We start from the raw sequence: 13,533 nt of genomic DNA on the forward strand, positions 1-13,533 counted from the left end.
GAATCTTAATTATTTAAACGATTAATCAAACATATAACATCAATCAAAATCAATTAATGAGTTTATATTCATGAGAAAGAGTCTCATGTCATACGATTATTTCATATTATGATATAGAAAAAAAATAATATTATATATAATGGTAGATTATATAAGTGTCGTGTAATTATTTTGAAAAAAAATAAAATTTATTATTAAAAATTAATTATTTTTATGTAAATCTTATATTTACTGATTTTTTTTAAAGACATTATGCGACGTTACGCATTTAACGATTCCATGCAAATATCATTTCAGATTATCAAAGTATTAGTACTAAACCATGGAATTGCCTTTAATTAAATATACATCACATCTAACACCATGAGATCAGAAATTATATCTGTCCTTTGGTTGAAGGAAACCAAATTAAAAAGCCTAAAAACCCATATATTCAACCAATTTGATTTGATCCTTTTTATGTCCTCGAGAAACTACTTCAAAAGAAGATCAAGAAGAAAGGAGAAAGAATGCAAGGGGATGACACACACAAGATATATACAAACTATAATTTTTTCCATCCTCTAAAAGACCACAACGAATTCTTGATATCATAATTCATCTTCTCCAAATTTGGCTGCACGGCAAACTGAATCATCGGCGGTGGCCCACATGCTAAGGCCAAAGTAGTACCCTCCGATGATCCTTCCGGGATGTGCTCTCGCAGAACACTCTCCGTGATGAATCCCACACTGTACTGCCACCCTTCCTTTCTAGATTCCTGAACCACATACCACACCTTCAATTTGTCATGTTTCTGAGCATAAGCATCGAGCTCTTCCTTTAGCAAAATATCATCCTCGGTGCGATTCGAGTAGACCACATACATCTCTGTCTCGTCTTCTGGGTCCTTCAGAATGGCCTGAACTATTTGATATATGGGTGTGATCCCTGTCCCGCCGGCGAGCATGGCTAGCTTCTTCGAAAACTTGGGTTTTCCATGAACTGAAAAGCTACCACGACCAGTATATTCAATGTGACCCAAGGGACCCTTCACGTCAAGAATCGAACCTAGTGGAAGTGCGTCTAGGTACTGTGACATAAGCCCTCCATTTGGAAACTGCGGGTGCACACTTTTTAAGTAAATCTTAACCACTAGATCAAAGTATCCGACTTCATCAACATTGGTGGTTGGAGTGTAAGCCCGCAAGCACAGCTTCTTGTCTATGGTAGCGCATAAAAAGATATGCTTCCCTACCGGTAAACCTAAGACCTGGTCATCTGACGGCAATGCAAACCGGAAGAGCCGGACATCATGGGATATTGACTTTTTCTCCATGAGCTTGCAATGGATTTTCTCACGCGGGACTAGCGCGACACATCTGAGCGGCGCAGTCTCTTTGATGGGGGCGAGAGTGGATGTGTTCGAGGCGCCATGCACTGAGCTGTTGGGCGAAGAGGTGGTCGAGTAGTCGGAGGCATAATCCGTTGTAATGAACTCGCCTATTCGATATTCCTCGAGCATCTTCTTGGCCTTGTCGGAGTGAATGGCGTCGAACTCTTCGGTGCAGTCGGTGCCGGCGTTGATAAGAATGCTGTCAGCACCACCGGGGTGATCGTTGAGGAACCGGGTGCAGTCATAGATATGGCCGTGGACAATGATCCAAGCTGATTCGGCCGAGCTGTGCTTGTTGACCTCAGATATTGAGTACATATTTGAGGACGTGTTCATGAAGGGTGATGAGACGCTCTTCTTGAGAAATTCGGATGATTTCTCAAGGTGCTTTTCCTTGGCCATCCATCCGCCAGACTGATTGCTGGGGAGAGTCGGGTGCTCAAACGCGATTCCAATCTCTCCCCTGTGTGGCTGCTTGCACACATTTATTTTTACCCGGAACCAGCAGTTGTTCATCATTCCCTGTTTGCAATTTGTTCTAGCATAAATTAGCGCCCCACGAGCCTGATCAAGTTCCAAAGATATTCATATTGTTTTATTTTAAAGATGGTATTTTTAACACCACCGGCCGGCACGCGTAATATAGGACTGATGTTTGAATTTCAAAATTTTGATACAATTACCCATTATCCATTATGAGTAATTGAGCATATTCACCTTGAAGTCATGTAAAGATCAATAAAATCGGGTCAGCTTAATTACAATCATTAAAACAAAAAAGCAAGGCTAGCTCCCAATAATGCAGTAGTGAAAGAGATAAGTTGGTTTGACAGGATCATTAACAGAGAAACTCCACTCTTTGTGGGGGGCGGAAAGGAGAATGAGAAACCAATGGTAGTGATCAATTCTGACTTTTACGCAACCACATTCGTACAAATTAAAAGCGAATATATATACATGATGAGAAGAGACGAACACCAAACCAACCAAATGAGGAACGTGCATACTCCAATCAATTAGCAAATACAACTGGACCACTAAAGTGTGAGAAACTAGACAAGTGCATGGTCGACATACGACGTACCATGACATTCCATATGAGCTTCTCGGGCTGTGTGTTGAGGGCTTCATCCCAGGCTCGAACCGCAATCTCCTTGGATCCAAGCAGATCCAGCACCTCCACCTCCAATGACCAGAAGCACCAGCACCAATATTTGCCGTACTTGTTCGGCTTCTCCGGGTGCTCCAACCCGCACACCCGCCACGTCTCTCCACCGTCTACAGTCACCTCGACACGAGTCACTTTCCTCCCACCTCCTGATCAAAAGATCATTCGAGTCTGCTCAAAGCTCCTTACTTATGGAAGAAGATATTTGTATGTATATATAGGAGAGGATCATTAGAAATTAAACTTCCAAGTTCCAACGTCGAACTTGATGTAAGCCAAAAGCCTCCAAACAAAACACATGCAGCTTTTTCTAGGAAACGGAAAGTGTGCAATATTATTTTATGCGATTCATCGATAATATAAGGAAGATACTTTAAACGGATTATATAAAAATAAATTTATAAATTGATTGGTTAATATATTAAATTATAAAATTATTTTTATTATAAAATAGATCTAATAAATTTTATAAAATTATATTAATTTATAATTTTTTTTATATAATTTTTTTTTAATGTCTAGCCGTTCTCAATATAAAAATTTGTAACCACCACGTCAGGAAACCATGTGAACGAAAGAGTAAGTACGTAAAAATATAATTATACTTCCGCAACTCACCTGAATACGCGTAGCCCCTCAAAGTGTACGGCCTTAGGGTCGTCCACGAATTTATCGGTAATATCTCATCATGACATGGCGTCGTTAGCACAGAATTTATGTTCAGCTCATTTATAATATACTCAGGCTTATACCACCAAGCTGCATAAACAAATTAAAGAAAGCAAACGCAACTAATTAATTTTAGAAAAATTACCAAGTTTTATATTACATCTGTAGTCTCATGCGTCACTATAAAAAAAATTTTACTTATTTATGATCAGTTAATTCTAACAAAATAATTATTTATAACTAAAATTAATTATAAATAATTTTTTAATTATAATAAATTAATCACAAAAATCTATTTTTCTTACTGTACATGAGTCGACACATGATCGATGAAAAAGGTTATTACAACTCATGCTTGAAACCCTTATAATTAAGAAATAAACATATATGTAGATTATTTTTTTTCATATTAAATTTTGAAAAAAATTACAAAAATTTAGTTTAAAATCTGAATTTAAAAAAATTAATAAAATAAATATTATAAATAAAACTGTAAATATATGTAGTACAATTCTTAAATTTTATAAGAAAATCAAGATCTCATATTTTTCAAAGTGGAAAATGATTTTTATAATTTCTGTTAACAATAGATCTCGAGTTATTTTAGGTCATTCTTCCAATTCATTTTCCCTTTTTTTTTTTAATCTTTTTTCTGTTCGTCACTGACCAAATAATAGATTTCTTTATTTTTTGGGGTCCGAGGAAAATGAGATGCGAATGATAGTTTGAACAAAAGTATGAAAAAAATTGGGTCAAAGATCACGTGCGAAGAGTATTATGTGTAGTAGAAATAAGGGCAAAGCTGTCACCTTCAAAATTAGCAAGCTCCCCGTCAACGTGAGAGGGAAGTACTTTGTTGTCGTTATAATGATAATAGCTGTCTGATTCTTTGGTCGTCACAATAATCCGCTTCAGCCATTTTACCATTCTTCCACCTATGAATCCCGGTAAGATCATCCTCACCGGGAACCCATGGTCCGGAGACAAATGCTCACCGTTTTGCATGTACGCCAACATGATTTCCCTCGACGGATCCAAGGCGACCTCGTACTTAATACTCGTCCCGTACTTGCACCCACCTCCACCTGGCAGGTCTTCGTGCCCTTCGAAGCACACATTGAGGGCCCCACGTTTACGGCTCAAGATCCCACACCGCTTCAGCACATGCCGGAGCAGTATACCACGCCACACCGATGTGGAGACCCCGGCTGCTCCCCAGTTGAAACCGATGGTCTGTTTCACCATGTTCTGCTCTTTCCGTCTGTTTCCCGCGCAGACCAGAGTGACCGGTAACTCGCGGATTTTGAAGTCGGTGACCAGTTCGTCCATGGTGAACCGGGCAGGTCGTTTGACGAGTCCGCAGACCTCGACGTCCCAGTCCTCCCACCTGGTCTTGGGGACCGCCCCGTGGTTGCGCACATAGTGGAGTGGCGCCGGGGTGATGAACCCGTGGTGCATGAGCCGAGTCAGGGGCGGCTCCGAGTTGAAGGGGTGTTTCCCCGTGAGCCGGACCATGGAGGGGTTGCGCTCCACCCAATTATCGGCCGTGGCCTCGTCTCGCGGGTCCACGGTCGACGGCTCTAATTCGCTGTTCCCTTTCTGTATCAATTCTCTGTAATATTTCTCATTCTCTTCCTCGCTCGACGAATCTTCCGCCGTCACGACTTGTTTCAACGCATGCGCACTATCCGGGGAGTCGGACCAGTGGCTGTTGGCAACCGGATTGAAGGTAAGAACCGCACCTTTCATGTTGGGTTCGAGGCCAGTGAACTGGCGGTTGTCCACTGAAGCCGCCATTGAAGACAGAAAGAGAGAGAAAAAAAATTTATGTCGGCGTTGATTTATTTTCGAAAGAAAAAGTGAGACACTTCAATTTATAGCCTATAGGTATCACTTTCTCTGAGCTGTTCTTTGCGTGGAAGAAAGGTGCCGATGGAGATACATATTACTTCGTGAGGGTAGAGACGTGGCACACAGAGAAGTAGGTCCCATCAGACCTTGACTTCATTTTATTCTTTTACTTTGTGAGGAATGATATCACAATTTTTCTGCAATTTTTTAATAAAATAATATTTTTTAAATATTTATTTTAATTTTATGTGTTTAAAATTTTAAAAAATATATTATTTTATTAAAAAACTTGTAAAAAAATTATAAATGGATGGTATGCTATGATTGCTCTTTGCTCAATAAAGGAAAATACTAGAGCTCTCAGCGGGAGCCAGATCTCTCAGTGGGGGCTCCCGCTGAGAGCCTGCTGGTTCTAGCATTTTATTTTTATGTATTTTTATTAAATTTTTTTATATAATTTTAAATATTTTAAAAAATAAAAAATTATAATATTATTAAAAAATATTTTATTAATTATGAAGTAAAATAAAAAATTATAAAATTTTTTTTATATTACTTCATAATTAATAAAGTATTTTTAATATTTTTTTTTACTTTTTGATTAAAAAAATGTTTTCTTAATGATATTTTAATTTTTTTTTAAATATTTAAAAATATAAAAAGATTTATATAAAAAATAACTTAAACAAAACACATGTAAAATAATACTATACTCCCAACGGAGACTGTAGTATGACCCTTATTAGAAATAGCTTGTCGAGATGGGTCGTGTGGGCGGAGCACCAGAGTAGAGTGAATTGTATCAAATTTACATTAAATAAAATAATTTCGTCAACCATCCTCCTGTTAAATTTTTATTCTATTTGGTAATTATTACTGATCTCTTATTATTTTTAGAATTTTTTTAGAACTATTATAGATATCAAAAGATCACATAAAATAAATTTATAAATTGATGTGATTTCATGAAATCCGTTAAATCTATTTTATAATAAAAATAATTTTACAATATGTCGTACCATATTAATTTATAGGTTTATTTTTGCATAACTACTTTATTGACAAAATATTTTCCATTGGGATTAAAGTGTGATATTCTAAATTTTTTAGTAAATAATCTAAGATATCTTTTTTGTATTTATTGTTCTTAAGGTTGTCTAGGTATATATGTTTGATGGGAGTAACCTGTATATATTTTCGGGGTGAAGCTCCCAGCCAGTCAAGTGTGTAGTTTTCTTTTACACCCGTCAATCAGGAGCTACCACATAGACATCTCAGCAAAATGTATTTTCACACAAATTCTGCTAGGTACAGCTGGTATATGCAAGCGGCTGGTAAACGCGAGAATAAAAAAAAGAAAAAAGGACAAAACAAACCAGACCCCATCTCTCTTTCTCTTTCTTCTTTCTCGAAAACTTTTGTGGGCTCCTGGGGTCTCCTTCCAATCCACACGAGAATTGACGAAAGCAGATTTCTCCCTCGCAAACTAAGATCCTGATAGAGAAGAAGAAGCGAGTGGAGAATTCTTAAAAGGATTCCATATTTCGAGCGAGCATGGATTGAAGACATTGCTTCGTCTGCCACAAAATGAACTTGGAATCAATGACATCTTCACTTGTTTTCTTTGACACTTAGAATGGTGGGGTCTTCAATCCCGTAGAGGACGGGCCATCAGAAACAAGAAGTAGAGAGAAAGAGAGAGGAAGAAACAGAGTTGCTAGGTACAGTCGGTTTTGCGCACCTAGACTGACGTGGTGGCTGCAACTTGTTTTATTAAAAAAAATAAAAATTGCATTGAGAAGAGACTATCAGACTACTAATGCAAACTTCTGAAAAACTCGGTTCAATTTTTCTTCGGCATTCAACTTGGTTCATTATATTGCAGTTGAACTTGAGCGCTTCAATGGCAGAAAAAAGTTGAGAGTGGTTGATTTACTCTGCAAACCCATTAAGGCTCCCGTAAACCTTCTTGCCCAGCTCAAAGTAGTGCTGGGGAGACTGACGAAGATGACGACGGCGGACCTTTTTTTAACTTGGGAAGACCAGCAAAACATCAAGTTAGGAAGATTAAACAACCGCTTTAACGAGCTCGAGGATGAGATCAAAATTGCCAAGGCAGTAACCATCAGAACTAGGAAGTACATGACCAACAGGCTCCTCTCCCGAAAGTAATTCGCCATCGATGTCCTTCATCCAGGAAGGCCCAATGTTTCCAAAACTGAGCTAAAGGAGAAGCTGGCAAGGATGTACGAAGTAAAATACCCAAACTCAATCTTTGTTTCCAAGTTTCGAACTCATTTTGGAGGTGAAAAATCAACTAATTTTGGGTTGATTTATGTTTCTATTAAGAATGCAAAAAAAATCAACCCAAGTACAGGCTCATCAGAACGGACTTGATACCAAGGCAAAAAAGTAAAGGAAGCAAAGGAAGAAAAGCATGGGGTGAAGAAGTCTATGCTTCAGATGCTGCTAAGGGTGGAATTAAGAAAGAGATGAGTTTTCATTTTGTGGGTCCCATGTCTGACGGGTGTGCAATGTCGCTTGCGTTTAGAGTTTTTCAAGGAAGAAAAGAGTGGGACCCAATGTTAGACGATTGTATTTTGACTGCACACACTGACTGTATGTAGAGTTTTTCTTTTCACACAGATGATCTCTTTCTCTCCCTCCCCTCATCCACGTCTTGATCCCCCTTGCCTATCCCCCATTTCTCTCTCTTCTCTCTCTCTAATATTGGGCTATAAAATACACTCTCTACAAGGTTTCCGGGAGATCTGTTTCCATTGTCGATGTACTAGTTTTCTTTCTTCTTCATCCATTTGTTTTATGTGTATGGTGTTGTGAAAATGTGGGAGAGAATTTTTTTGGATTCTGCGAAAATGTGGGAGAAATCTATTTGGCTGCTGAGAAAATGTGGGAGGGATTTCTTTTTTTCATACGATAATGTCAATTAACTTGCCTTTTTGGTCTCCAACTCTCATTTCTCAATTTCTGCAACCATTAGACTTCATATTTCATTTCATGGCAAATATAATATTTGGATCTTGATTGGAGGTGGTTTGGATCACTTAGAAAATTTTATTTTTGCTTATGCTCGGTACATCAAATGGTCATCAATTTGAATATAGAATTTTGGTGACATGTGGGCGAGGGAGGGGGAAGAGAATTGCTTTCGTCGTTTTTCTCTTAAGGGAGGGGGAAGAAGAGGAATGCGTGAGAGAGAGGGAGGGGAAGGGAATTGCTTTCGTCGTTTTTCTATGAAGGGGAGGGGAAGAAGAGGAATGCATGAGAGAGAGGGAGGGGGAAGAGGAACTCTGTGTGCATGCAGATGTAGAAGTTTAATTCTTGCACCTCCTACGTGGCCAACTTTTATTGATGGGCGTGAAAATAATAACCTCACCCGACCGATCTTGAGTTTTTCTCATATTTTGGGTCAAGTTATGATCAATTTGGATTATCCAAGTTCTATTATAGCAATCTTCAAACTGAACTCAAATTTAGCTTGTAGCCTTATATAAAGTTAGGGTGTGAAAATTTATTATGGCTCATTTGTAGGAGTGTAATCGGTCTGGTCCGGTCCGGTTTTGGACAAATCTAGGACATAACCGGAATGTATCGGTTTTGTATTTTTCAAAACCGATTACGTACCGGTTACCCTCATAAACCAGTACTTCCGGTTTTACCGGTTTCCGGTCCGGTCCGGTCCGATTTTTCAGTTTTTTTAAAATGTAAGTTTCACAATTTGTCATTATAAATTTGTTTATAAAAAAAAAAAACTAATTTAAAAAATATTGTTTTATACTTTTATTATAAGTTATATATTAGTATTAGTTTTAAACTATATATTTAATATTAGTATTAGTTATAAAATTTTAGTGATTTAGTATTAACATTTTATGTAATAATTTATAAATTATAATAAGAAATTATTTCATATATAAATATATATAATTATATATAAAACTTTCACATAAAAAATTATAATTATACATAATATATAAAACTTATATATATTAATATATATATAATATTTTGTATAAAATTTATATATACAATAATATAAATATTTTTTTTATATTTTTTTTTTATCAACCGGTCCGCTCCGGTCTGAAAAATCCTAAAACTGGAACCAGACCGAAACCGGCCGGTTTTCACATTCTAAAAACCGGTTCCGGACCGGACTGGTTCGAAACCTGTAAAACCGATCCGGTTCGGTCCGGTTAGGTCCGGACCGATTTTCCGGTTTTCCGGTTTCAACTTACACCCCTACTCATTTGGATAGTAAGATTATGTGATTTATGAATAACAATGAAATAATTTGAGTTAAGATGTTTTATAGAATTTTGAAAAATGAGAGAGAAAAAGTTGAATAAAAATATTATAAATTTAAAATATTGTTATAATATTATTTTTTAATATTATTTTTATTTTGGGATTTAAAAATGTTAAATTATTTTTTGTATTTTGTTTAAAAGTTTAGAAAAGTTGTAATGATTAGATGAAAATTTTGAAATTGAAAAGTATTTGTGTTTGTGATATTTGGATATTAAGATGATATGAGATTAAATGAGATCAGATGAGAGGCTCTTGCTATCCAAACTACACCTTAGGGTTTGAAAATTGTATTAAAGTCCATTTGTGAAAAGTTAAACTTGAGCTCGATTCAAAATTTAAGTTGTAATTAATGGGTGTTGATTGATTGAAATTGAGAATTTTAGAAAATATTTTATTTTCTATTTTAAAATATAATAAATACAATATTTAAAAAGAGAGATATATAATAATGAATTAAAATCATAATTTTTTATTAGCTTGTTAGTCACTAGGTAATAAGTCACATAATTGTATTTATGCACAGTAATTATATTTATAACTAATATATATATATATATCATGTTTATGTATATATATATATATATATATATATTATACCTACATTTATATAACTTATTTTTATTGATATAAATTTGCGTGTATTATAATATATATGAGTACGAGTGGAGTTTATCCTTTTTAGAGCATGTCTACAAATATTAACTGGATTGAGTTGATTTTTATACAAGTAATATCACTTAATAATTTATAACAAGTACTTTGTGTCCACGAACTTATTTAAATAAATGAATCGAGCATCAATCATATTTAACTAATAGAGTTCGAGATGTCTGTCAATGAGCCTTGCTTATTCATGTTGCATCCCCCCACAGGAGTACTGGAACTCGAGTTTATCTTGGCCAAATCGTTATTTAGGGTCACCTAGCCAAGGTTTTGTTAATAATTTTGGAGTACAAATAATTTCAATATCATTAAAAAGTAGTGTTTTTGTAAATAACTTTTATGTCATATCAACTTCTTATAGGCTGAGAGCAACACATCATTTATATTTTAGAATTACCTAGTAATATTTTCATGGTTGTTATTGTTGGTGTCGTGTTTTGCAGCCTGGGTAACTCTACGCTGTAGGCATCGGCTTAGTTCCTACTAAGATGGAGATTGGGGGCCTTGGGGGCCGTGGTACTTCCGACGCTCAAATTAGTCCAAGGTAGAAGATGAAGAGAGAAAATGAGAGCTTAGGGGAAATGAGAGTGGATGTATTTAAGAGTATAAGTACCCTCTTCTCGGCTGAGAAATGGGTATTTATACCTGGTCAAGGTGAGCCCCGAGGTGATGGCGACTAGTATGCGGCTCAGTATTGAGATCAGGTGTCCCTGCTAGCCTCTTGCTTCCCTGTAGACCTGCCGGACCTGACCAAGGTTGTCGCTGACACCCAAGGGCGTGCTGTAGCGTGCCAACCCCCGGGATGCATTAAATACGACGACTCCTGTCAAGGCGTGCCCACTCTTGTTCTATTAAATGCAACATGACCTTGGTCAGTCACGTTCGTCCTCCCGTGCCATTCAGACAGCTGTGTTAGAGACGGGGATGTTGTTGACAGTCGGCCAGTTATAGTGTCAGGTTGTCCTGCTCTTCTCCTATCCTTTTGTCAAGATACCCTACCCTGTGTCCCAGGCCCAATCCAGACCTTATACGTGGGTTTGGGCTCGGGCCTTATCTCGGGCTTGACCCCTGGGGATTTCTCCCCTCACAGCTATAATTAATTAAGAACATATTTGAGAACTAAAATCCCACTAAAAACATCTCTAAAGATTTTTCTTGATCAAAACATATATCATTACTCATACAAAATCCCATGTATAAAATCCATCCATAAAAGTTGTCTCAATATTTTTAGAAATCCTCAAGAAAACCTTACATCCAAGGATATGTTAATATTAGTTTTAATTAACTTTTTTTTACGTATATATTTTTCAGGAAAAATACATGTTGAGCAACTTAGTTTTAACAAAAAATAACCCATGTAGCTGCGAGACTTGGATATTAGAATGATAAAATCCTAATTTCAACTCGTTTGGTTACATAGATGAGATGAGATAAAAGTTAAATAAATATTATTATAATATTTTTTTTTTTAGATTTAAAAAAAATGAATTGTTTATTGTATTTTGTGCGATAGTTTAGAAAAATTATAATGATTATATGAGATAAGATAAGTGAAGAGTCCTAAAACTTTGGTATCTTTTGATCTGATTATATTATATTTAAAAAAACTTGTGATTAAAAAAATTTGAAAAAATTACAATAAATACCCTAAAAAGAAAATTGTGACTACTCGTGGTGAGCAATGACGTGGATCCACGTCATGTTAATCATGAGGAGTTACCGCACTCTTCATGCACGACCATATATAGTCACTAGAACTACGCTTAGATAATATTTCTAATTGGTTCTTGTATATTGATAGTGAAAATGATCCATTTTGAATTTTGTACTTCTTATATATATATATATATATATATATATATATATATATATAGTCACTAGAAGATATTATCATTTTTGCAATGAAAAATGTCGTTGCCAATGGTCGAATTTTTGTTGCAAATAACCAATTGTAATGGGACTTCATCGTTGACCGATCGTGGAAAATAGAGGAGTTGGTGATGAGTGGGTGCAAGTTGAATCTTAGACTGCATTCGTATTAATATTATTGCCGCAAACTTTTTCACAAAAATCTCGTGCACACTCAAAATTAGTCAAAAACTTTGTACGTTTTGAGTATCAGTGGGTACAGGCCTTCAAATTCCCTGTCATGTGCGTGGCCAATGAGCCATGCATGGACCTTATGCATGCATACGGAACAGAAAGAAGCTGAGATATTGAGATAAAGATGATGGGCGGCAGGGTCACAAAACTCAACGAAACAGGAGGCGGGCCAGGGGCGGCTAATATATACAACAAACCACAAAAGCAGCATCTTGTTTTAATGTTGATTGCTGTGGCTCCAGTCTGTGCAGGCCATGTCATGGTTAATTGGTTGGGTTGTTCTTTCGTGTAACTCAAAGGTTTGGTAGAATATTATAGGATATCCGAGGAATTTTAAGAAATCTACTTTTAAATAGTAAAGAAGGATGATTTTAAACCCACCAAATATATGAAAAGGTAGCACTACAGCCACCGATAAGGCCATTTTATTTTATTTTATTTTTATATATATTTTTTTATATTTTAAAAAAATACAACATCATTAAAAAATATTTTCTTAATCATTAAATAAAAAAATTAAATCAGAAAAATATCTCGGAACCACTCTCGATGGCCAAGCATTTCTCATGTGAATATGCAATCTTTACTACTTTTAGTTAATGACTTGTTTCCATCGAAGATTTGGTACAAAGTTTCTTAAATTAAGTTTTTTTATATTTTGAAAATATTTGAGAAGGTTTTTGAAATATTTTTTTTATTAAAATTTATAATTAAAAGCAGTCCATTCGAAAAGTGTGCGGAAGTACATTTTGATAAGAGTTTTTGGACTTTTATAAAGTTAATTTTCTATTTGTATGTATTATTACACACAACAAGAAAAATGAGCATGACGAATTATTTATAACAAGAATGATTATTTATGACGAAAACAAACTTCTTTTAACAGAAAATAGTCACAAATAAATAATTTTTTTGTAGTGACAAAAAAAAAATAAAAAATGCTTGTATTAAAAGGATAAAATCTTTCTAAGAATTTTTTACAAAAGGCTGTGAAACTTTCTAAGAATTTATGATAAAAAGCCTTGAATCAAATATATAGAGATTCGAAGTCAATGAATTTGAGCTCTGCTTTTGAGCATGCAATGGACCATTCGGGTTGGATTTGGATAGACAGTTTATATGAGATGAGATGAGATGAGATAAGATGTTTTGAATAGTAGTTGAATAAAATATTGTTAAATATAATTTTTAGTATTATTTTTATTTTAGAATTTGAAAAAGTTAAATTATTTATTATATTTTTGTATGAAAATTAGATAAAGTTATAATAATGAGATGAGATGAAATAAGTAGGTTTGTGTATCTAAACCCAGCCGCTTTGGATAACAATAATTTTTTTGAACACTATGGGGTGCAATGATAACAGGGT

General features: G+C 35.4%; 1 protein-coding gene across 1 annotated transcript; it reads right to left on the reverse strand.

Moving 5' to 3' along the window:
• Positions 1-310: 310 nt before the first annotated feature.
• LOC109006417 (nitrate reductase [NAD(P)H]-like) lies at positions 311-5,044 on the reverse strand. The gene is made up of 4 exons (XM_035684050.1): positions 4,022-5,044; positions 3,162-3,302; positions 2,460-2,692; positions 311-1,897 (listed from the first exon to the last, which is right to left on the reverse strand). The coding sequence occupies exons 1-4, from the start codon at positions 5,007-5,009 to the stop codon at positions 545-547; spliced, it is 2,715 nt and encodes a 904-aa protein (XP_035539943.1). The 5' UTR covers positions 5,010-5,044; the 3' UTR covers positions 311-544.
• Between the last annotated feature and the right edge of the window lie 8,489 nt (positions 5,045-13,533).

Source organism: Juglans regia, chromosome 13 (genome assembly GCF_001411555.2).
Source record: "Juglans regia cultivar Chandler chromosome 13, Walnut 2.0, whole genome shotgun sequence".
Classification (NCBI taxonomy): Eukaryota; Viridiplantae; Streptophyta; class Magnoliopsida; order Fagales; family Juglandaceae; genus Juglans; species Juglans regia.